Raw genomic sequence first — 24,566 nt, forward strand, 5'->3', positions numbered from 1 at the left:
CCGGAGACGGAGACGGGGCCGCGCCCCTCTGCGGAGGATGCCGGCTGCGCCCCGCGCCCGCGGCCCCGGGCAGCCCCTGCGCGCGGGGACCCCGGGCGGCGGCGGGGCGCGCTGAGCGGACGCGGCGGTGCTGAAAGGACAGCTCCCGGCGCAGCGACCCGGCGCGCGGCCCCTCCCCGCGCCCGCAGCCCCGCCCGCGACCCCCGCCCGAGGCCCCCGCACCCCGCCCGCAGGTCCCCCGAAGCCCACAGCCCCTCGCCCCGCCCGCAGCCCCAGCCCGCAGTCCCCCCCGCCCCCCGCAACCCCCCTCCCACAGCCCCGCCCGCAGCCCGCGTGGCCCGCAGCCGGTCGGTGGCTCATGGTCCCCGAAGCAGCGGGCTGGGCGGAGTCTCCGGCGGCCGGGCCCACCAGGTGCCCCGTGGGTGAGGCAGCCGCCAGCGGCTTCCAGCCGCGTTCATGGCGGTGGCCAGGAAGATCAAAACTTTGCTGACGGTCAACATCCTGGTGTTCGTGGGCATCATCCTCTTCTCCGTGTACTGCCGCCTGCAGGGCCGGTCCGCGGGGCTGGCGCAGCTCGTGCGCAGCGCCGACCGCCGGGTGCGCAGCCGGCTGACCCAGGCGGGCGCGCGGGCGGACCGCGAGGCCATCCTGCAGCGCCTGGACCACCTGGAGGAGGTGGTCTACAACCAGCTGAACGGTGAGCCGGCGGGTCCCGCTGGGACTCAGGGGCGCGGGGGGCGGGGGTGCGGGACTGTCCCCGAGCGCGGGCCCTGAGCGCTGTTCCAGCCGCTGGCGCTAGCACGCCCACCCCAGGGGCGGGAGGCCAGCAGAGGCTGGGGTGGAGCCTCTGTGCCTCCGGGAGGCGTCCGGAGAGCCTCGCTCGCCAAGGGCGTTGGCCCGGCGACCACTGGTGCCACCAGTGGGCACTTGAAGCCACCCCTCACCACACACGCAAGGACTCCAGCCTATTCCCTGAGAGCACTTGCGGGAACTTCTGAAGAGGTCCTACGACCTGCGTGCCGAGCAGGTGTCACCCAGCGCTGTGTGCGCCTCCGAGGCCGGGGTTGAGGCTCAAGCGCGGGGCGGGGGCGACGCTGCCCAGCCCAAGTTGCTGGCCTGTGTCCTTTTACTGCTGGGAGAGGGGCTGCCGGAGCCCTGGGCTCACCCGGCCGCCCCTCCTGGGGCTACCCAGGGCTCGCTCTGGCAAGTGCTGGGGACCAGTGCGAAGCTGCGGGGACTGACAGGTGGACGAGTCCTCAGGGGCCCTGTAGGCGCCCGGAAGGCGTGAACGGCAGAGGTGCCCCCCCCCCCCGGCCCCGGCCTCAGCGCCCGGCGCCTGGCCCCAGGGCAGCATCCGGGGGAAGCCCAGGTGCTGGTGGGGGCTGCTCACCCATGCGGGCCACCCTGAGCCCCGGCGCTGGCTCCAGGGGTCAGGCCCCCGGCCACAGCCGCTGGGACTGAGGGCTCCCCTCGGGGCGCGGCCCTGGGCCAGGCTCGGAGGAAGGGGGGACATGTGCGCTTCCCTCGCCTGGGGCTTTGCCTCCGGCTTTCGCTCTGGCAGCCCCAGCAAAGCCTCGGGAGTCGGCCGCAGGCCCAGCTGGGGGAGTCCGGGCGCCCTGCCTGGCCCCGGGCAGCACCTCTGACCCCGGAGTCCTGGTGGCCCCTGAGGTGCGGGACGGTGGGCAGGCTTGGCCGCCGGGAGCAAGCAGGGTGCCCTCCGCACCGCTGGGCGCTTTCTCGCTCCCCGGGGCTCCTGGGGCTGCTCCTGGTGTGGGTTCAAAAGGCCCCGTGGCTTTTCCGGTGTTTCTTGCACAACCGAGACCACAAGGGAGGGGAGCTTCGCTCGGCGGCCGCTCGGCCGGCTGCTCTGGTGGGCGACGCGTGCCAGGGAGACCTGTGCCCCGCAGGGGTGCGTGGCCTCACTGGACAGTGTCGGCCAGGGTGTCACGGTCTGTTCCGGGGAGCGCCGGGCAGTTACATAAACACGGCGCAGCCCGTCTGGTGGGGTGGCGTGGGGGCCGCGCCGTTCCCGCCTCGCCCTTCCAGGAGGAGAGCCAGGGCGGTCAGCGGCGGCCGGAGCGGGACCCTCCGCTCACCCGCCGGCCCTGGCCTGAGCTGGCGGAGGGTTTCGGGACGGGGGTCACCGCGTGCCCGCTCAGCCTCTCCCCAGCGCGGCGCTCCCTGGACCCCCTTTCTCTTCGCTCCTCCCTCCCTGCACCAACCCCGCCCGCCCTCCTCCTCAGTGTCCCTGGGTCCCCCTCCTTTCTTTCCCGCCCCCCCCTCCCGCTCTCCCCGCCTCTGTGTCCCTCTGTCTCTGTCAGTTTGCCTCTCTGTCCCCCCTGGGCTCGCTGTCTGTGGCAGGTCTGTCTTGCAGCCTCTCGGGCCACGACTGTAGCACGGTGTCTCACCCAGGAGTCATTCAGCGTTTGCTGCTGGAAATGACGAGAGTGCCCCAGTGTGACACCCCAGGGCAGTCCCGAAGAAGGGGCCGGCGCAGGAGTGGGGCTGACGCTTGCTCACAGGCAGCCCCCCGACACGGCGCCCGGACGGGCACCGTTGGCCCGTGCGAAGGACGTGGAAGGGCAACGAGGAGCCTTCCGCGGGGGCGGGGGGGCTGCCCTTTCCAGCATCGCCTGCTCTAGTTCAGATCCAGGAAACGTGGTGGAGTTGGTTCCAGGGAGTTTCCACCCGGTGCTCACTCAGCTGCATTGAGGTAGGAGAGGACGAAATCCAAAATGAAATGGGTTCATCATTTCCCTCTGCTTTGGCTGCGTCCTGGACGTCCCTCCTGGCTGGAGAGCTGGTGGGAGACCGGACGTCCGGGGAGCGGGCCGCAGAGGCAGGGTGCTCTGCCCAGGGCCCCCGTGCCCTTTCGGCCACGGCCTCCCCCCGGGCGTCCTGGGGAACCCCCGCCGAGGCCCGCTCCGCGCTGTGTGTGGGCTGGCGCGCAGCGCCCGGGGGACAGCCCTCGTCACGAGGGCCGCGTCCGCATCCGGGGGGCCGGGCAAGGGGGACGTTCGTGGACAGAAGTCGTCTTCCTGGATGTGTAAGTCGCTCGTGGCTCGGAGCGTGAAACTGGTTCCAGTCCTGCGAATGCAGAATTTGAGAGTCTCTGAGCTCGAAGAGAAGGGGAGGGGGGGACGGTTCCCTCTCAGTTGTCTGCACGTCCAACCCCCAGGACTGCGGGGAGCAAGGGCTCCCCCTGAGCCCCGGTGGCTTGGGGTTACATCTCCCTCTTCCCGTGTGAAGCCTCTGCCAGGTCACAGCGTGTGGGTAGAGCCCCGGGCAGTGGAGGGGGGGCCTCGACCAGGGGAGCCCCCTCCCCGCAGTGGCAGGGCCTGGCCCTCAGCACGGGCAGGGCAGCGTGCGCTGACCCGGCCGCCCGGCCCTCTCGAGTCCCTGGACCCCTCAGGAGGGTGACTCTCCCTCAGGGGAGCTGGGGGAGAGGGGGGTCTGTGGTTCTTGAGGGAGGTCCTTTCTTTTTGGTTTTTTTAAACGGTTGGCACGATGACAGATGTCCCCCATGCCCCCCTTTCCCGCCCCCCCACCCGAGGGAGGTCATTTCCGAGGTTCAGAGCACATACACGCCGGGCCCCTCCCACGGACCCACCGCAGCCCCAGTCTGTGGGGCACACGTTAGCGTCCGAGGTCAAAGCCGTGGGTCCGCCGTGGGGACCGAGCCGCCGAGAGCCCGCGGGCAGCACAGCACGGCTTGCTCGGGGCTGTGCAGGGAGTGAGGGAGGCCCCAGCCGCTCAGGGCATGACCTGCTTCAGAATGAGCCGCACGAGTCTGCACTTATTAAGGGTCTAAGTTATAATAACGAGGACCAGCTGTGGTCTCCCCGCCCGGCAACCTCCGGTCCGGAGACAGCCCCGGGCACGGGCAGTCCCCGCCGGCTGTGCCGAGGCTGCAGGGTGCTCACCTCCCGCCTGCCGCTCTGCTGGGAGAGGGTCCTGCCGGGTCTGGCCCCCGGGAGTTGAGGAACTCGTGCCCGACGGGCACCCTTTCTCCCGCACTCGGGCAGGCGCCACGTTGGGGTCCATCCCGGGGGGCGGGGGGAGCTGGCTTTGCTCACGGCTCTCGAGCCCAGAGTCCGGGTGGGATCTGCACGTAGTTAGCGCCTCATAGGTGTTTGTTGATCGAGTCACTGAGTGGCTCTTTCTCTAAACAATTCATTGTTTTGGCTTAAAAACAATGTAAAAGACCACTGCCCACGACCACCATCCGCGAAGGCAGGAGGCGGCCGCACCAGCGACCGTGGAAACAGAACCAGCCTCCCGAACGCCGTCGGGCCAGGCTTGTTGCCCGCGGCTGTGGGCCCGGCCGCTGTCTCTCCGTGAAAAGGGGGGCCTTCGCGTGGGAGGCGCGTGGGGGGCGCGTGGGGGTGGAGCTGCGGAGGCCGCGGTTCCTCCTTGAGGAAGCTGGAGGCGGACTCAGACCGGCAGGCGACGCGTGTCGCGGCGCGAGTCCCTATCGTTGAACGCGCTGTCCGTTTCTGCCCCAAGTCCTGTCTGGCCCGCTGGTCCTACCGGGCGTCTGACCCCAGAGCGGCGTCCGCGGCCACGGTCCTGTGGGGGTCGGAGGTGGCCGGGCGGGAGGCGGAGGGTCAGCTTGTGAAGGGGCGCGTGTCCCCAGGGCCCCAGGTTGGTGATCAGGACGCCAGAGCCCCACCAGTAGCCTGAGCTCCGCGGTTTTCATAGTAAAAAGCCCGAATGGAGCCGCACGGAGGGCGGGAGGGCGGCCGGGCGTGGCGCAGGGAGGGGCGGGGCCAGGTCTTCGCGGACGGTCGGGCGCCTCCGGCCGCTGGCCGCATGGGGCGCGTGTCCCGCCGCGCAGCCGCCGCCCCCGTGGCGGGTGCTTTATCGACAGACAGGTGTCCCGGCTGAGACGCAGCACCGGAAGGGCCCACCTGCAGAGTCCTCGCCGCGCGTGGCCGGCCGCGAGCCCACGTTCCCTGCCCAGGGCGCGGCCAGGCCCAGGGTGTCGCCTCGGACGTGGGACCGCAGCCCCACGGGGGCAGGGGGCCTGACTCCTGACCCCCGACTCGCAGCAGGTGCCCCGCCAACGCCGTGCACACAATACAAACAGACCCATCAGACCCCGAGGCCTACAGACGCGTGTCCTGTGGGGGGAGGCGGGGGTCTGAGAAGAGTGAGGGGGGGGGCCTGGGAAACCCGGCTGGCCCCACGGCACGCCCACCCCCTGCCCAAGCGCGTGTGTAGGGGGGCGCCGGGCGTCTGCGGGAGCGTCCGCCTGGGAGGGATGCGCGTCCCCTGACCCCAGTGCTCGCCTGGCTCCTTCTGAGCGTCAGGCCCAGAGGTGGCCTCTGGCGGGTCCCAGGGGCCCTTCCGCCTCGAGGGCGTCCGTCTTCGTCCTCCGGGGTCCGCGCCGCGAGGCACGAGCCCGGCGCTGCGGCCGTGAAACACCCGCCCTGGATCGGGTCCCGGGCCGGCCTGCGCCCCGGTCACTGTGGTGCCTGCCCCGCGTGGTCGACTTACTAGAAAAGCAAAAACATAGCCAAGGCCCCCAGACGGAGCTGCACCCCCGGCACGGCCCCTGCAGGCGGGGTGGCGGGTTCCTTTCTCCTCAGGGTCTGCGGCCGCGGGCGCTGGCGACAGCTGCAGTCACGTTTCGCTCACCCCGAGGAGGGTTGCAGCTTTTCGGTGTTGCTTTCCTCCTCCCCACGGCCAGCCCACCAGCCCCCGCGGGCGGGCCAGAGGGGTCCCAGAGCCTCCGCCCCTTGGGGACACCGAGGTGGCGCCCGGCAGCCTGGACCTTCGCCTTAGTCCAGGGACATGAAGTGCGGCGACCCTCCCCCTGCGGTACCCCCGTGCTCCCTTCCCTGGGCGGGGCGCACCTCTCCGGAGCTGGCTTCGCCCCGAGACTCGCCCACGCCGGCTCTGTGGGGCGATCCCCCGCGGCTCCGGCGTGGGCGGGCCTCAGCGCGTTTGCGTCCACGAGTCAGCTCGGCACCTCGCGCACTCCAGAGGCTCTGCGCTCTCTTCTGAGAGGACAGTTTATCCTTCGTTGGCTGGAAATGCAACAAAAATAAGTCTGTGCGTTTCCTGACGCCCCACTGAAGACCCACCAGCCTCAGGGGTGAAGAGAAGCTGGAGCCACCACGCCGGAGCTGCGCTGTGACATTTGGGGCTGGGTGGCCGAAGGAGTGTCCTGCACCGGGAGGGAGCAGGAGGATGTGTCCCTCAGCCAAACGCTTCACTGGCCTCGCACAGGCTCCGCGCGACGCAGCCTCCCGCCACGGCGCTGCCGGGGGGCGGGGAGACCCGTCAACGCACCGGAATCAGTCCCCCTCCCGCGCTTCCGGACCCGCGCAGTCTTACAAAGGCAGGTGGGCGAAGGTCTCCTTCTTCTGTAACTGCTCCCTGCTGATGAAGGACGTGGTCCTACCTATCCTGGGGGGTCCAGAGGTTTTTTTAACAAAAAAGGGGGGCTCTGGAATGGAGGAAGCTTTCACGTGAGGGAGAAGGGTCTCGCAGAGTCCGGGTCAGCTGGCTCTCGCCGTCAGAGGACAGACCGGGGGAGGGCCCAGCGGGAAGGCGGCCACCTGCAGGCCGGCAACAAGCCGCCCCCGCCTGGACCGCCGGCCTCCGGGACTGCGGGCAGTAAGTGCCTCGCCTACTCTCCCTTCCCTCCCGGGTGGCGTTTGTTATGTGGCCTGAGCTGACGGGGTGAGGATGCCACTGCGTGGGGCACTCTGCGTGGTCACGGTCGGCGTGCCCTCTGTGCTCGCCCGGCGTCCCTGGTCTGGGGGTCACGGCCTGGCGCACAAAGCTCAGGGTGGCGCCCACAGCCCCGGTTCCGTCCTCACCAGGAGCCCACAGCTGCCTGTGCACTCGCTCCTCCCTTCCTCCCTCCGCGAGCACTTCCTGAACACTTGCTGTGAGCTGGGGTCCCGCCACCCCTGTCCCTGGTGCCCAGTGAATGGGGCGGGGGGGCGGGTCTCCTGATGCACAGGACAGAGCCAACCTCACTCTCTGGGCCGACTGTCCCCTCCTGGGGCTGAGCCTGCGCCCCCACTCCTGTCCCCAGAGCGTGGAGTGCCAGGTCCCCTCCCGTCTGTGACCCCCGGGGGGCTGGGCCCACGGGGCGCGTGTTTCCCAGGACGTTCCGCCATCGGGATCTGAGAAGGGAACTGAGCCCAAAGGGAGGGAGTCATCCAGCGTCGTAGGCCCCCCGAAGTCCCTGTGTCTTCTCCGCAGCCATACCGCCCGGACCTGGGGCCGGTCGGCACTCACCACGCGGAGGAGCCGGTCGTGTGACGTCCACACCCTCCCCTTGCTCGACGAGGTGGAAGGAAGAGCCAGGAACTCCATTTTGCAGAGACTTCCAGCCGTCCCTCAGCCCCGTTCTGCGGCCCCCTAAAAACCCGTGCTAGTTGGACACAGTTGTTACGTGTGAAGATTCACCAAACACTGTGCTTGTCTCCGTGAGGACGGATCTGACAGACGCTGCGCCCCGCAACATACTCAGGGCCGCGCAGTGTCAGAGGGGCCGCCAGTCTCTCTGCTGTTGGCAGCAGGTTACGAGTTCGGGCCTCCGGGGAGTCTGAGCGGACCGTCCGTCCGTAATGAAATTAACCGTGGCGTCTGCAGAGCGGGAAACGCGGCAGCCGGAGGGGGAGCCGTGGCCGCGAAGGCCGAGCCAGCCCGAGTCTCGTTTCTGTCTCCCCTCCGCAGCCACCACGATTGACAGCCGGGCACGTTAGACAGGCCTCAGCACGTACAGGGCAAAGAGACAGGAGCTGGGGCCACAGACGCTCTGCGCCCGGCTGTGTCCCCCGCCCCCCCTGCCCCCGCCCCGCCCCCACATGTGCCGCAGGGCGGGCTGCCCGGCCTCAGGCCCACGAGGGCACAGCAGGTGGCCAGTGGTTTTCCGCTGCGAACCTTGTGTCCTGCTCGCTCGGCGACGTTGGGAGCAGGAGACAGAGGCCTCGGCTTTGCGGGCGGCGTGAGGGTCCCGTTGGGGGTCTGTCTCTGCTGGTCTCTGCCCCCCGCCCCCCGCCCTCACCGTGTGCGCGGTGCCCCTGGAGGCCCGGGCAGCTGCCCACGGGTCTGGTCCTGGGGGCTCCGCCCGTGGGGCCTCCACCCCATCGGGGCTCCAGGGGCGCCAGGCTGCGCCCCACACGGGGTCCCGCTGGCTCTCTTCCCCTGAGTGTCCTCTGTGAAATGCCAGGTTTGCAGTATTTAGACTCCCTGCCCCCGTCCCCGGAAAAAAAGCAAGTTACGGGCTGACTCATGTCCGGGAGTATCATTTCTCTTCATTTTAGCTTCGTAATTTCTTGCCAGATATTTATAACCCTGTGGAAACGGATGTCGCTCCTGTTGTTTTACATCTGACTTTCTTAGTAGTTTTCGGGGTCGAAGTCGGTTCAAGGAGACTGGCCAGCCCGCCGGGCCCCCGGCTGACGCCGAGACCCCTCCCGTGGGCTGCGGGTGGCCGTGCGCCCCCAGGCCCGTCGCGACGCTGAGCTGTGAGCAAGGCCGCACCTCGCGGCGGCCGGCCGGACGCCGCTGGTGGGGGCGGCTCCCGCTTCCTGAAGGCGCCTTCGTGCTGCCTCTTCCTCCCGGATTAACTTGTGACCGGCAGCGTCTCCTTTGAGGCTGTTGCCTCACTCGGAATATTGGCTTATGTCGCGGTGACAGATGGAATTCGGTGACTCAACGAGAAGCTGGAGCCTGCAAACCACACTTCCTTCCAAGTTGAGAAATCGCAGCCGCCCACACGTCCCAGGTATCCTGGAACGCGTGGCTGCCAAGCGAGAGATGACTCTTCGGGGGGCAGAGGCCGCTGGCAGGGCTCCCGGGAGCTGCCAGCCCGTGCGCTTCCCGAGGGCTGCGGTCCCGGCGCGGCCACGTCCCTGGGGGCGGGGCGGGGGGGGCTGGCTGCGGGCAGCAGCGTGGCTTTGCTTGTCACCGCACCCTCTCGTCCCTAACTCTCACCCGCTAGCTTCTCTGGGTGGGAATTCTGAGCCTCAGACAAAACCCTGGCTGACGTGGCCTGGCTGCCTTGCGGTTTGTTTTGCCCGTGGAACACGGAATCCAGAGGGCGGCCCAGCGCCCTCAAGGGCCCCGCCCCGTGGGGGTTGCAGCTCCCCCGTCCTGCTGCGTGGCACTCAGCCTCACGGTCCCAGGGTGGCTGCTGCAGCCCAGGCACTGAGTCTTAGTCCCAGGCCGGAGGAAGGGGGAAGGACAGCAAGTAAAAGGCAAAAACACACGAACCACCAGCACCTGAGGGCGCGGGTGTTCCTTCCTTCACGTGTGGCCTGGTCACGGCCGCCTCTGCCTCCGCGCCCCACGACCTCCTCTTGTGTCGACTCTTCTACCCGCTCTGTTAAGGACACGCGTGACGGAACCTGGGGCCCTCCCAGACGACCCAGGGCGCTCCCCCCATCAGGGCCTTAACTTAATCCCTTCTGCAAAGCCTCTTGACGGTTTGAGACGACAGGCACACAGGTTCCAGGGCCCAGAACCTGGCATTCGGGGCCACGCTCTCCCTGCCACGTCCACCCCAGCCCACCGGTGTGCGCCCCCTGTGTCTGTCACGGGAAGAACGCGACGTCTTCCACCTGCGAAAGGGCTGCTGAATCCCCACGGCCGAGGGGACCTGCTGTCTTTGCACCCGTGGCCCCTGTGGGCGGAGCTGGTGAGCCGCCGTTCCCTGCACGCCCCGCTGCCTCCCGCGTGTGCAGGGGGCAGTGTCGCTTGCCGTGGACCCCGGTCGTTTCTCCCGGGGCCCATCAGGAGGAAGCGTCTGGGCGCCGGCCGGGTAGCCCTGTGGGCCGCGGCGTCGTCCTGCGGTCCCAGGGTTGGGGGTTCGGCCCTCAGTCAGGACACGTGCGGCCGACGACGCACGGAGTGGAACAACAAAGCGGCCTCTCTCTCTCTCTCTCTTTCAAATGAGAGAGGGCGAGCACGCACGTCTGGCAAGTGCCCCGGCTCGGAGCACGGCCCAGAGCCTGTCTCCGGTGAACGAAGCCTCATGCCCTCTCCGCGCCTCCTCGCTGCCACGCCTCCCCCTCGTCTCCTCTAATTAGGAAAGTGGAACTTCAAACAATTATGCGAACGAGGAATGGCTCTGAGCGCCCGGTGGCCTTCCCGCAGGCGCCCGATCTTGCCCGATGACAACAGCGGTGACGAATTTGGAAGGAGGGAGACCCATGTTCCCCCTGATCCTTCAACAGAGGTTGCTTTGCTCTCCAAAGTCACATCCCTGGCTCCAAAACCAAACGCGTTTAACGGCAGGGCCCTCTCGGGCTCTGAGCAGGCGCGCAGGAGCGGAGAATGTTCTGGAGGGAGTGCGGCCCCGTGGGCGTGTGGGACTCAGGTTTGGAGAGGGCCCTGGAGGTGGGCCGGCATCCCCAGCTCCCCTCCCGCCCTGATCCTGACCACCTGCTTCCCACACACAGCCCGGGCCCGCCGCCGCCGCCTCTGCCCGGATTCCCCGTGACCCGGTTTTTTGGGAGCTACCTACCTGCCCACCAGGTGGGGCTCAGGCCCTGCTCAGCCTGGGCCCCCCACCAGCTCCTCCCTACGTGGGCCAGGACGGGGCTCACCCAAGTGCATCGCCCCCCCCGGGCCAGGACGGGGCTCACCCGAGCGGGGTGCCGGCCTGGGCCGAGTCGTCAGTGCCCACAGGCCACCTTGCCTCAGGGAGCCTCCTCTTCTCCCTCTGGACGCTCCCCGACAGCCTTGTCCGCCCAGGCCCCTGGGCTCCCTCTCAGGCCCCCGAGTGCCCTCCACCGGTGGTTATTGTGCCTGATGCTCCAGGGCCCCCCATTTCCCGCAGGCCCCCCGTTTCCCACAGGCCGAAGCAAAGCCCCCGGGAGCCCCAGCAGCCGCGTCCCCTTGGTGTGTGGTCAGGGGCCAGGCGGTGGCTCCCACGACGCCGGTGCGCGCCGCTGACCCAGCCGCGGTCCTGCGTTGGCCCGTTGTGGGACTGCGTCCTGCCGGACCGCGAGGGCAGACCTGCGCCCGGCCCCCCAGCCGCCTGCTCGGCCCCCGGCACCCAACCAACGCCACGGCCACAAGGCGAGGTTTTATGTTTGCAGCCGTAAAAGGTGCTGCGCGTGCAGAATTTTTAGTGACGCAGGAAACTGCCCGAGAGGCGCCGGTAAGAGCAACGCAGGCCTGTGTGCACCGCGTGTGACGGCATCAAACTGGGTGGCAGCCATTCTATGTAATCGTATAGAAACAACACAGAGCACTGAAATATTGGTGTTGGTTTTCCCTGTGGAGCGGGGCCCTGGGGGACCCTGCATGTGCACACATGTATGTATACACATGTGGTTTGTGTGCGCGTGTGTCCAGCATTTTCCACAGTGAGCGTTTATGACTTTTTCAAGCAGAACCGACGCGCCCTCTCACGGAAGGAGGGAGGGCTCACGATGCTGGCAGCGTGTAAAATGAACCTAAACCTTCCGTGAGGCAGTTTGGCACCGAGATCCATAAAAATTAACAGATAGGAACTATTAAGCAACTGTTTACGTACCCATTTGGCAGACTATTACGTGGGGGTATTGATCACAATCACGGAGCCCCACACGATCGCTAAGGAGACGCTCGACGGTCATTTTGAGTGGGAGCGAAAAGCAAAACGCAGACAGACCCCCGTCGTTAGAACCGAGCGCCAGCACTTGGCGCCCGGACCCCTCTCGAGGGCCAGGCCGCAGCCAGCGCGCGGGGTGGGGGCGGGGGCAGCGCTCAGGGCCGGGTGGCACGGCCGTCGCCAGGGTCCTGCCGAGCTGAGGAAGGCCCCCGACGTCTCTGAGAGAGGCCCCTGCTGGCCATGAGCGCGGGTCCCCAGGTGCCCCCAGCCCAGGGCGGATGCTCAGTCCGGATGCTGTGACCCAGCCAGGCTCCTCCCCGGTCACCGGGTCGGTCCTCATGCTGAGCAGGCACCCCAGCCCTGCTGGGGGACCTGACCAGGGGGGCCGGGGCGGGCGACGGGGCGGTGTGGACAGGGGTCCCCCCTGCCGGCCTGGGCGGCCCAAGGCGCACAAGGTACCCAGGCGTCACAAAGCCAGGTGCGTCCAGAGACGCTGCAGACCAGCCCCCCTCCCGGGGCGCAGCGGTCAGAGCAGTTGGCAGGCGGCTTGTTAATGTCCTTGCTGGTCTGGACGGACAGCTGGTGACTTTCACCGGCCCCTCTAAATTCTTCTCTGAGGTGCTGTGTGCTTGGCAGGCTGGGCTGTGCCTACCGCGAGTCTCCGTGGTCTTTCTGTGGGAGCGGAGACTGAGGGGTCGTCCCCGCAGCGGCCGGCACAGGACGCTGTCACCGCAACAAACCGTGGCTCTCGTGACCAGCTGTGGCCTCCACGGGTCCAGAAAAGCCGGAGGAAGACACTGGCTTTTGTTTGTTGTTTGGAAGAGCTTCCTTCAGACGTTTCCAGGGCTGAGCTAATCCATGCAAATTCCCCATTGTTCTCGAAATCACGTCTCATTCAAGGACTGAAGGAGGGAGGAAGGGCAGGATTTCACACAGGAAAACGCGGCTGTCAGCACGTCCTTGGAATCCGCCGGGACGGGCTGCCCGGGCGGCGGCGAGAGCCGCGGGCCCGTGTGCTGGGCTCCCGGCCACGCTCACGGAGCCCCACAGACCGGCGGCCGAAGCAAGGGACCCTCGCTCCCTTTGCATCTGGGATCCGGGTGTCGGAGGGCCCGGCTCCCTCTGGAGGCTCGAGGGCGGGGCCCTTCCTGCTGCTGGTGGCCACGTCCCTCCCTCCCCTGCCTCAGTCTTCCCGCGGTTTCTCCTGAGTTTGTGCCCCGAGGCTCTCTCCTGACACAGACCGGACTGGGGGGCTGGGACCCTGGGACTCGCCCCAATTTCGGACGACCTCTCACACCCACAAATGTGTCCTCTGTACAAAGCTATACAGATGGTCAAGGTCCAACCTAAGAACCAAAACAGGCCTAGTTCTGGGGAGGGAACGCCGTGTCGGGAGGAGCGATCAGCGCGGTGGCCTCGCCGTTGGAAAACCCCTGCCTGGGTGGCCTGGGCTTCCCTGCTAGGGCCCCAGGGCGCAGCTCCGGCCGAGCTGCCGGCTGTGGGTGACCTGGTGGGGTGGCCTCGCCCTGCTGTTTCGGTCCCCAGACAGGCCTTGTGGTCACGGAGCCCGATGCAGACGTTCTAGGGCCCTCTGGCGACATGAGAGCAGGAGATGCAGAAGGTGCCCTGGGAGTGTCTCCCCCGCCCTTTTGTTCTTGCAATTCAGCATTTTGTATTTTTGCTACTTTTTTACTGTGGTAAGAACACTGAGTGTAAGGTCTACCGTCTTAGCAAACGTTTAAGTGCCCGGTGCAGCGCCATCAACGAGGCCCCGCACAGCAGACCTCCGAGCCTCCTCTTGTCGGTTTAGAGAGAGAGAAACTGGGGAAATGTGTAGAAGCGACACCTCACACCCCAGCAGTAACTCGGGGAGCCTGGGAGTCGGAGACGGGGCCGAAGTCGATACTTGCAGAAATAGAGCCTTTCCAGGTCAGGAGGTGCCCACCAGGACAAGCCAAAATGCCAGCAGAGAGAAGACGCAGCAGGGGCCGGAGCGGGCCGGCCGGGCGCCGAGGAGAGACAGACGCCCCCCCACTACACGCCCCCCCCCACCCCACAGCAGCGGGGAGCCCAGGGCACCGGCTCTGCTGACAGAGCAATTCCAGACGCTGGAAGTGACATGCGGATGCGAGTGGACAAAACAAAAGGGACCAGAAGCAGGAAAATGGTCCCCGGGGAGCGGGGCGTGTGGAGTGAGGGAGGGCGGGGGGCGCTGACTCTGCAGGCTGTTGTCAGCGCAGTTGGGGCCGCGCTGGGCGCGTGGGGACAGGCCTGTCCCCAGAGTGCAGGCGCCCTGTCTCCAGGTGGCACCCGGGAGGCGGCGGCCCCCGGACTTCCTGAAGCGGAAGCCATGTGTGCGCTGCCGACGGTCCACACGGCGCGGTCGTGCGTGCTGAGCAGTGTTAAAACAGGCGGGGAAGCGGTCCACATGCGTGTGAGCCTTCCTTCCTCCTCAGCTCGCGCCCGCCCGCCCCTCACGACCCCGATGCTGCGCGGACCCTGCGGGGCTCCGTCCGTCCTGCGCAAAGCGCCTGCCCCCTGCGGGGGGCACTGAGGGCGGATGACGGAGCTGGGAGGCGGCCCCGTGAGCCTGCGCCGCCGGCTTTGCATCTTTACTGTCAGTTTATGTTTAGTTTATATTTTAAAAAGTCCACAGACTCTTTAGAGCTGTTGTAGGTTCACAGGGACGTGGGGGGGAAGTGCAGAGAGCTCCCGAGTGGCACCTCCCACACACGCAGCTTCTGTTGTTCAGATGCGTCCTCGGCCCCCAAAGGCCGCAGCTCCCACGGGGCTCGCTCGGGGCGGCCCCTCTGTGGGTCGGGACAAACGTGCAGTGACACCGGTCCACGATGGCAGTTCTGCCGCCCCAAACCCTCTGCTCCGCCTGTTCGCCCTCACCCCCGGCCCGGCACCCAAGGAGCCCCCCGCCCCCGCCCCCGCCCCTCGGTTTTGCCGACCTGCCTCCACCGAATGCCCCGCGTGTACGGGGTCTGCGCCCGAGGGGAAGGGGCCGCCCTGGGCGGAGGGACCGCGCGGCCGGGACCTGCCTGACCCCGTTCCTGCCCCCGCCAGGCCTCGCCAAGCCCATGGGTCTGGTGGAGGGCCCGGGGGGCCCGGGCCAAGGCGGCGTGGCGGCCACGCTGCGGGACGGCGGCCAGGAGACGGCCGGCAACTACGAGGAGTACGGCTACAACGCGCAGCTCAGCGACCGCATCTCCCTGGACCGAGCCATCCCCGACTACAGGCCCAAAAAGTGAGTAGTGACGCTCCCCCCGCGACGTGCCCCGTGGGCTCGGGCACAGACGGTCACGTGGACGGGTGTGTGTCCCCGGCCCTGTGCTCCCAGCCAGCGTCCGCTCCAGGGCCCGGCGACAGGACAGGCGGCTGGGTCCCTCTGGGCACAGACGTCTCCTGAAACGAAAACGGGCAGACGCGGCCTGGCCCGGGGGCCCGTCCCGTCACAGGGGCGACGTCGAGGCGCGCTGCGGGGGAGCGGACGTTGGCAGGCGCCTTCGCGGACAGGACGCGGGTGCTCCGCGCCGACGTGGGGGCCGCCCTCTGCCGCCCTGAGTCAGGGAATGTGGATTTTGTGTGTTGTTTGTTCCTGTCCCATTTCTTTCCAAAAACGAAAGGAGGCAGCTTTGGTGCTAGGGACACGCACAGGACCCCCAACACACGGAGGCACGTGCACACACGTGCACACACGGTGGAGTGAGGCCTTCCCAAGCCCCCGTCCTCCCTGCGAGGTCCTGTGGGGCCCCTGGGCGCGCGCCCTCGCTCGGCCCAGCCACCCCCACGCGCAGTGGGCGGCCTCACGGGGTCGTCCGTGTGCGGTGGCAGCTCCCGGGAGCCATCGCTCAGGGCACGGGCCCTGGTCACCCGGGAGGGAAGAGACGCGGCCAACGCCCTGTGCCCGAGGCTCGTGTCAGGGCGCCACCCGCGGGCCCGCGCTGGCTCACTCCACGCCCAGGGAGGCTCGAAGCGCCAGCGTGCCCCCTCTTTTCAGGTGGGAAACCGAGGCAGGAAGCCCGGGGCTCTGGACGGAGACCCCAGGCGTGTGGGTGTGGAGCTGGGAGCCGGGCGGTTGGCGGGTCCCCAGAGAAAGCGGACGCCAGGCACTCGGAAGGACGGAGCAGGGAGGGCGCGTCTCTCCAGGGCAAGCACCCCGAAATCCGCAGGGGGGAAGCTCAGCCAGTGCCGCCGCCGTGGCCCTCAGACGCGGACGCCTGCCTGGCCGAGTCCCCGCGGAGCCAGAGATCCCCCTGCGGGGACACACACGGGATGTCGGGGGCATGTGCACGCGTGTGCACGCGTGCCTGCACCTGTGTGCATGCGCTGTGTCGCTACGTGTGCCTGCATGTGCGCACAGGGCGTGTGGAAGCATGTGCCTGCGTGTCTGTGCCCGTGTCCCTGCCCCCGGGGTTATTCGGAGGCTCGCCACTTCCTCCCGTTAACACAGTATTGATTCCCCTCTCGCTGGAGGCGGACAGCTTCCTAATTAAGCGGTGGCTTTAATTATGCTACAAAGCACACGGCATAGATCTTGATTATCAAGCCTGGCCCAGGGGATCATGAAAGGGAAACCGGCGAATTCACATTAAACAGGATCATAAAAGCGAGCGGCCTTATCCGGCCCCCCCGCCCCCGCATTCCAGCGCAGCCAGGCCCCGCGGCCACCGCCTGCCACGTCCCCGCGCGCGGCACTTGTCCAGGCCGCAAGCAGCTTTGCGGTCGACTCTAACCGGTGCAGACCGAGCAGAGAGCGACGGGAAGACCCGTCCTGGCTGCCGGTGCAGACGCCGCTGCGTGGGCGACGTTCACCTGTCTGAAGCGTGGCCCCTCGGTCTCCCTTCAGTTTTCAAAGGAACCCGGAGCCTCAGCACAGGCGCCCGGCCAGGCGTCCCTCTGCCCCCGCGGCCCTGGGAGGGGGCTCTGGGCCCGGGCATTCCTGTCCCCGCCCCCAGCGCCCTCCCTCCGCCCCTGTGTCCGCCCCCGGCCCGGGGTCACTGGCTCACGGCTTCCTCGGAGCCGTGCTCTCGCCAAACCCCAGTTCCTCCCCGATGCCGTCACTCGGCGGATTCTCCGTCAGGCAGACAAGAGCCCACTGGTTCCACTTGAGGGGAGTCGCTCCGGGGCTGCCCCTCGCTTCCGCCCCCCTCACGCACATTGGAGCCCGTCCCTGGCCCCACCAGGCACTGGGCGGGGGCTGCGCACTCAGCCGAGGCCGCCGCTCAGGGCAGGGAGGCCCAGCCGCCGACGCGGGGCCCCTGGGTCAGGCACAGACGGCTCCCACGGCCCCGGCCACACCTCCTCGGAGACGCGGTTCCTTCCTCAAGGCTTTACACATTCTACACATTTTGCAAGTGCACAGAGACTGTGCATTGCAACTTTTTTCCTCGACAGGAAAACAGAGTGAAGACTTCTTGTCAGAAAGCGTCGTTCTGAGCGATGGGCCTCTGGCCTGCGGCCGTGTCAGGTGCAGGCAGGATGTGGGGCCGCTGTTGGTCTTTGGAAGCCACGCTGGGGCTCCGGCTTCCGCGGGGGAGCCGTCCCTGCCCGCCAGCTCTGAGCTCTGGCCGAGCCACGGGTCCTCCGGGTTCCGGACGACAAGGCTTCCCTCGCAGATGCCAGTCGGTCCCGGTGGCCGCCTTGCCGGTTGCCGGGGGCCACGCCTGCTGCCTGCGGGACCGCGGGTGCCGCCTGCCGGGCCGCAGACAGGGCTGACGAGCCCCCTTCCCCGAACCCGGGCGTTCACCGCGCGTTTCACCTCCTCTGCGCCTTCCGAGGGCGCCGGGGGAAGGCTGCAGAGGCCCACACGGGACTCGAAGGCCTTCCAGCGGCGAGTCGGCGGCGCGGGCTCAGGGCACGGGCGTCTGCACCGTCTCACCGGGCTCGGCCGTCGCTCTGTCGCGGGCGGTGGGACCGGCGCCGGCCTGAGCCGGCCCCCGCGCTGACGCGGCCCCTCGCCGGCCCCGCAGGTGCAGGCAGATGAGCTACGCGCACGACCTGCCCCAGATCTCCGTGGTCTTCATCTTCGCCAACGAGGCGCTGTCGGTCATCCTGCGCTCCGTCCACAGCGTCGTCAACCACACGCCCCCCCAGCTGCTCAAGGAGGTCATCCTGGTGGACGACAACAGCGACAACGGTGAGCGGACCCCGCCCCCGCCCCGCCGTCCCCGCCGTCCATGAGTGGGACCTCGCTGGGTCTCTCGCGGAAGCGGAATCAGACAGTATCTATCCCTTTGTGTCTGGCTTGTGTCGCTGAGCACGGAGTCCTCGAGGCCCATCCGCGCTGCAGCCGGCGACAGAACTTCCCTCTTTTTAAGGTCGAATGACGTGGCAGGCGTGCGAGGCCACGTGCAGGGACGCCGCTCCCCATGAAGCCTGAATAACTCGGCCCCACCTCTCCCGTCCCCGCAAGGCCTGCCTCTGCCTGAACCCGTCCTGTTTGCTCCTTGCCCTGCGTGTCCCCTGGGACGCCAGCTTCGTGGTGGGGGGGTCTGTCCCTGCGTGGTCTCCCCTGCATCACGCCCAGCCGCAGGGGTCCCCCTCACACACTCACAGGCTGTGGAGCGGGGAGCCCGGCGCCCCAACCTGCCCACATGGACCTGGTCTTGGGGCCTCGGGCCCCTCCCAGGATGTCGGGGCGCTGAGACGCCTTGTGTCCCCCCACAGTGGAGCTCAAGTTCAACCTGGACCAGTACATCAACAAGAGGTACCCGGGCCTGGTGAAGATCGTGCGAAACAGCCGGCGCGAGGGCCTGATCCGGGCGCGGCTGCAGGGCTGGAAGGCGGCCACGGCCCCGGTCGTGGGCTTCTTCGACGCCCACGTGGAGTTCAGCACCGGCTGGTGAGGGGCGGGCGGGCGGCGGCCGCCCAGGCGCTGGGTGGGCCTGGTGGGGGGGCAGTCGGGTGGGGCGGTCTGTGCGAGGACTGAGCTGGACGCCCACCTTGACCGCCAAGGAGTTAGAATTGGCCGGCCGTCCAGCAGGTGACAGTGAAAAGGGGCCAGACCAGGGCAAGGGGCCAAGGTCGGGGCCTGGAGGCCGAGCCCCGGGGCTCACGTGGGAGGCGGTTTCTCGTGTGTACGGAACGTGGCAGATCAGACTCACATTCTCCCTCGCCCCCGCCCCCCAAGCAGGCGCTTCCAGTGAAGCGAGACCCGGGGCCCCCCGCTCCCGCCCCAAGCCCTCCAGGGGCGGCCCTCAGCTCTCCTGGGCACCCCAGCCCCCGCTCGGTCCCAGCACGTGCCTGACCCGGGCGGGGTCCCCTCTGGCCCCCGTTTCTCTCTCCGCTGCCGCCGCCCGAGACAGCTCTTCCTGCGGTGACGTCTGTCACCTTCTGCCCTTAGTTTCGTCGTACGGCCTGCCCCTGGCGGGTGCCTGCTCACTGCCGTGGGGGCTGCGTGCGGCCAGCGCACCTGGGGCCTCCCCGGGCCGCGGACGGGTGTTAGACGCCCCCACCGGGCCCTCAGAGGGTGTCTGGAGAGCCGCGAGCCTGCCCCCTCAAAGCGCAGCTCTAACTGCTGTAACTTTAATTCCACCCCGGAAAACCCAGCTCTCTGTCTCTGTCAAATCGCCCCCCCGCCCCCCCCCCCCCGGAGGACGGCCTGCCCCTGGCTCCTGCCTCACAACAGGCCTGGCGTTTCCAGAGAGCGTTTTGTCCCTGAGCGCATTGCTAACAGCGACTAGTCCGTGCCGCGCTCGAGGCCGAGGGGCAGGCGGGCACCGGGCTCAGACGGGCGGGAAGGCAGGTCCCCACCAAGCCGTCCCGCCTGAGCCGAGCCCCGGACCCCGTCCCCCGCAGGGCCGAGCCCGCCCTCACGCGGATCCGGGAGGACCGCCGGCGCATCGTGCTGCCCGCCATCGACAACATCAAGTTCGACACGTTCGAGGTGCAGCAGTACGCCAGCGCCGCCCACGGCTACAACTGGGGGCTCTGGTGCATGTACATCGTCCCGCCGCAGGACTGGCTGGACCGCGGTGACGAGGCCGCGCCCATCCGGTGAGCCACCCCCGGGCGGCGGGGTGGGGACGGGGACGCTCCGCTGCAGAGCCCGGCGCCAGCGGGGACGCGGAAACGGCCAGAGCAGCCAGACGTGCAGGGGAAGGGGGGCTTGGGAGTGGATTCTGACACGTGACCTGGGTAACGACAAGGTCGGGTTGGGAGAGGAGGACGGAGAGACAGACGGACAGAGAGAAAGAGGCAGGGGAAGAGAAACAGACACAGAGAGGGCAGGACAGGGCCGACGCCAGGAGAGAGGGAGCAAGAGAGACTGCAGAGGACGGACAGACAGACAGACAGAGTCAGGAGAGAGAGGCTAAGAGACTCGAGAGAGAAGAGGGTCTGAGAGCAGAGAGGGACCGAGAGACAGAGACAGACAGACAGACAGACAGACACAGAGAGGGAGCTGAGAGGAGGCGGCACCGCCAGCGCCTTGACCGCGAGCCGGAGAGTGGAGACCGCGCACCCAGCCCACGCTGCCCGCACACCGCCCGCCGCCCTTCCCCGGACCCCACAGACAGTCCCGCGGAGCATTTGTTTTGAGCCAGTTCCCAGACGTGACAATGGAAAGACTCATGATAAAAATACACAAACCCAGCATCTTTTGAAAAATGGGAAGGCCCGGGGTCCCACAAGGCAGGGGTGGGCTGGAGCTGGGCAGTGGGCCCTGTCCGAGTGGAGTGTGGTCTCTGCGCGGCCACCGTCCCCACCGCGGCTCCGGCCCCCTGACCCCGGGCCACCACGCTACCCCGCCAGCCTTCGGACACCCGGCTGCGGCCGCCTCTCTGCTTCCACCACGGACTGGACTCGGCTCCTGCAGCTCACAGCCCCGCCCTCGTGGCGGAAGCCCTGGGAAACCCACAGGGCCACCCGGAGGTTGCGCTCAGGGCTCCCTGGGCTCCCTGGCGCCTGGCGGAGAAGCCGCTGCCCTTGTCCCGAAGGGCAGACACGGAGCACCCACGCCGGCCGAGCGGGGCGGGCCTGACGTTTAGAGAGCTACTCCGGGGAGCTTTCGGCCGTTCGTTGCACTCACACAGATACACACCCGCCCACGCATCCCCACGTGCGCGTGTGCCTGCCCCGGCGCCCTGAGGGCGCCCCGCAGGGTGGGGAGCACGTTTCCGCGGAGCCTTGCTGTTCCCTGTCACCACAGCAGAATTTCTTGTGCAAATGAATTCGGTGCCGACGCTGCTGCCGTCACCTTCTGAGTTGAAGTTTTCTTTGAAACTCAGAGCAATAATTTTTACAAAACAGCCGGCACCAGGGATAACACACTCGGCAGGGGATCGGGCAGTTCAGCCCACCGGAGATTTCGTTAAGACAGCGAGAGAAACACCAGGTGCACGTCGGTGGACCGTACCCGACCGGCCGCGTGCTTCCTGCTGACGTCAAAGGCGGCGTTCGAGGGCTGCGGCCGGGGGACTCCCGGCCAGAAGCCAAGGGCAGAACAAATCGGATCTTTGCACAAATAAAAGGACGGCGCTTTTTAATGCCTGTTTTCTTGGAAAACTGACGAGCATTTACCTCTGACTTCCCGGCTGCTGGGCATAGAAATGCTTCTTTTAACTTGTGATTGAGGCCGATTTCTCTCTGCTGGTTTCACTGAGGAGGAATTTGAGGAGGAATTTAATTCCCTGGGAGGAGGGGGCGGGGCCTCGGCCTCCCTCTCAGCAACGTCAGCGGCCACCGGGCCTCTGGGGACTACGGAGACTGTGCTGGTCTTCAGGGCTGAGAAGAAACCCAGCCCTCAGCCTGCAGCGGAATTCTCTTTGTTTTGAGGCAAAATCTTCCATCAGAAGCTTGGAAGGTCCTGTTTGCCCACAAAGCACAGACTGTGCCTATTTCTTGCTGGATAGACTGTGCCTTTCTCTTCCTTCATCACCCAAACCGCCTCGGTCTGTCCTCAACGGGCGGGTGTGCCGTGATGCCGTGGGACACGCACCCTGCGCGCCCTCACTGCTCGCGGAGACCACTTCGCGGGGGGAGGGGCGCAGCCCCGAGAGACGCTTCCTGCGTTTTAGAAAAAAATGCAGCCAGCACATCGACACACAGCTTCGCAGATACGATCGCTCAGGACAGAGGGAGACTGGCTGACGTTTTTAATCGCGTCGCGGTGAATAGACTCATCGGAGGGACGCGGGTGCGGTTGGCGTGTGTCGCACACGGCTGTGCAGGCTGCACGCTCTGCGACTGCAGCGTGTCGTGCGCAGTGTGACGTCGGCGAGGTTCTGCAGGATTGGGCCGCGGGCTCTGGGCGGCCTGTCGCAGCCCTGGCTCCCGGTGCCCAGAGCCCAGAGACCAGGCGACGAGGCAGGGAGGCAGGTGACGGCGGCTTGGGAGGGGAGGTCCCGGGCCACCAGGCGCCTGCTCAGGGAACCGGTTTCTTAAACCCACTACACTAAGTTTCCTGGATGGAACTCCAGGCTTGAATGAGCCCGTGGACTCGGTCTGTCTGCCGGTGCCCCAGCAGGTGCCGAGGGGCGCAAAGGCCAGGCTGGGTGGCCCTGCCTGAGTCCTCGTGGCCGGAGGAACGGGGACCAAACGGAGCCCAGGGAAGAGGTGTGAGGGCGCGGAGGCAGCCTGTGGGCCCACTAGGCCCCCCGGGGCCCCCCACTCCGCTCACGCCGCTGTCTGCTTCCCGCCAGGACGCCCGCCATGATCGGCTGCTCGTTCGTGGTGGACCGAGGGTATTTCGGAGACATTGGCCTCCTGGACCCAGGCATGGAGGTGTACGGCGGCGAGAACATCGAGCTGGGCATGAGGGTGAGTGGCCTGTGGAGGGCGCTCTGTGGCCGCCTGGGGCCGGGCGGGTGGGCCCGGAACCGTTTGTCCTGCTGGGGGGACGAGCGGCCCCTAACCGAGAGGCCGCGAGCGCTGCCCGGCGGCACTGGGGCCACGGGGCGCTGTGCTCATTGACGTGACAACACTTGTGTCCTCTGTGCTTCTGTTAACCGTTTGGCCGTTGGCTTTTGCTGCGTCATCACGCTCGGGCGTCGGCCGCCGCCGGTCGGGGATCCCGGGCTTGTCCCTTCCGTGCGTGCGCCGGGGCGCCTGCGCGGAGGAGGCCGTCCTTGGGTCGTGGTGCGCTTGCCTCGCTCGGATGCGGGAGGCCGGGCGCAGCTGCGGGTGGCGGGTGCCCAAGTCCCCAGGGCGGCTCTGCGGGCAGCTGCCAGCTGAGCGGCTGGAGCGGCTGGGCCCACGGAACCGCGGCGCCGGGTGCGACCGTGGGCGACTGACATCGGTTCCTCGGGCCGCCCTTCCCCTGCCGGAGGCTCCCGGTTTCAGACCTCCTCTCCCTGGCTGTTTGGAGAACTGGCGGAAAGTTCTGGAAGAATCTTCGTTGTTAATCAGGGGCCCTGGCAGGGGGAGCTCATTCTCCGGGAGGCGGTAACAGCCCCCCGGAAGGTGCTTCACCACGCAGGGGCTGGGGCGGGGGGCGGGTTCCCCCGGGGACAGCGCCCCCTGGACAGGGCGTGGAAGCTGCGCGCCCAGACCCGGAGCAGTGCCTGGCAGCAGGCAGCTCTGGCGACCTTCGGCACCCAGGGATCACGCTCCCGGCCCTGCAGGGCTGGGACCCTCCGCAGCCCCTCCCGGGGTCCGGGTTTCCCGCAGGGAGCTGAGCACCCGGTTGCGGGGGTGACGGGGGGGGGGGCGGGGGGGGGCGGGGGGGCAGGCTGCCCGAGGGAACAAAGCAGCTGGAAGCCCCGCCTCCCAGGATGGAGGTGACAGAGGAGGAAGCAGCGGGAGGCGGCCGGGAGCGCGGGGAGAGGTCTGCGTGCAGTTCGAAACGCCTGTCAGAGCAGGGGTCACCGGCAGAAGGCGGGGTGCCACGGGGGAGCCGGGGAGAGGAGGGGCATCCCAGGCAGTGTGCGTGGCAGGTGCAAGGGCCCGGAGGCAGGGCCGCCCGTGTGCCCCACGGCGTGGAGGCCTGTGGGGCCGTCGGAGGAGGGCGGAGGGGAGCGGGGCCAAGGCTCCTGGGTTGGGGGCAGGGAGGGACCCCGCGGGGGGGAGCGGGTGTCAGGCGGGCGCACCTGCGATGCTCTTGGGTGGAGGTGCCGTGGTGTTGGCTGGTGGGCGGGATGAGGGGTCAGAGCCCCTCTGCGGTGCTTGGCCTGAGCAGCTGGAGGGACTACGCTGAGGTGGGGACTCGGCGGGGGCGGGGCGGGGGGCGGCCGCCCCTCGTCCTGGGCCGCGCTGGCTTCCTGTGGTTGAGCTGGGCTGCCCTGGGGTGAGGTGCGGTGAGATCCGGCGAGGGCGCGGTGCCTGTTTTTGTGTGTGTTCTGGGCTTTCATTTGTTTTTTGGGTTTTGATTTTTGCCTGCAGGGCCTTTATTCACAGAATGTATTAAGGCCAATTTTTAAAAATTTATATACAGTGTATTGAAGTGGCACATTGCAAATCGTGTTTGCTTTAAGCTTTGAGGTTAAACCGAGAGATCACAGTATTACGATTATAAATCTAATAGAATAACACTGACCCCCCCTTTTACTTTGATTAATGTTTGATTAACTCCAGTTGAACAGATTAAATGCCATTAAACAATCAGTTCCATTTCTGCTGGTAGTTAAATTCCCTTGAACCTTTTAAAATGACGCTTATAAATGTAATGTATTTTCTTTTCTCTTCAAGCATTTCCATTGCCTGGTATCAGAGCACAAATTCCCCTAAGTGCATAAAAAAATGCTCGTGCATCTGATAAATGAAACTTGTGCCGAATCTCAGGTCCTTGGAAGCAATTCAGAATTATTTGCTGCTGTGTTTAATCCTCTGACGTGGCCCCGTTTTAAATCACAAATTTAGAATCGACCCTCAAGCATCCGGGTTGGAAGTGGAGGCGGGAGGTGAATCGGGCAGATTCTCTCAAACACCGACCTCCTTCCACCCAGCATCGGGCTCGGGCCCAGGCCCCGCTCTGCAAAGCGGAGATCAGGGCCAGGGACCGCCCCATGTCACAGACTCGGGTCTCTTCGCAAGATGCCCCCTCCTCGGACCCTCG

General features: G+C 67.2%; 1 protein-coding gene across 1 annotated transcript in view; it reads left to right on the plus strand.

Moving 5' to 3' along the window:
• The first annotated feature begins 334 nt into the window (after nt 1-334).
• Nucleotides 335-24,566, plus strand: part of GALNT9 (polypeptide N-acetylgalactosaminyltransferase 9) — a 31,663-nt gene continuing 7,431 nt past the window's right edge. The window contains exons 1-6 of the mRNA XM_054594442.1: nt 335-697; nt 14,639-14,819; nt 17,545-17,711; nt 18,242-18,416; nt 19,373-19,570; nt 22,216-22,333. Of these exons, the coding sequence (XP_054450417.1) occupies nt 457-697; nt 14,639-14,819; nt 17,545-17,711; nt 18,242-18,416; nt 19,373-19,570; nt 22,216-22,333 (1,080 nt within the window). The 5' untranslated portion in view covers nt 335-456. The remainder of the gene's footprint in view (nt 698-14,638; nt 14,820-17,544; nt 17,712-18,241; nt 18,417-19,372; nt 19,571-22,215; nt 22,334-24,566) is intronic.

This window comes from Pteronotus mesoamericanus, unplaced genomic scaffold (assembly GCF_021234165.1).
Source record: "Pteronotus mesoamericanus isolate MK-2021 breed Mesoamerican mustached bat unplaced genomic scaffold, CSHL_Meso_final scaffold_507, whole genome shotgun sequence".
NCBI lineage: Eukaryota > Metazoa > Chordata > Mammalia > Chiroptera > Mormoopidae > Pteronotus > Pteronotus mesoamericanus.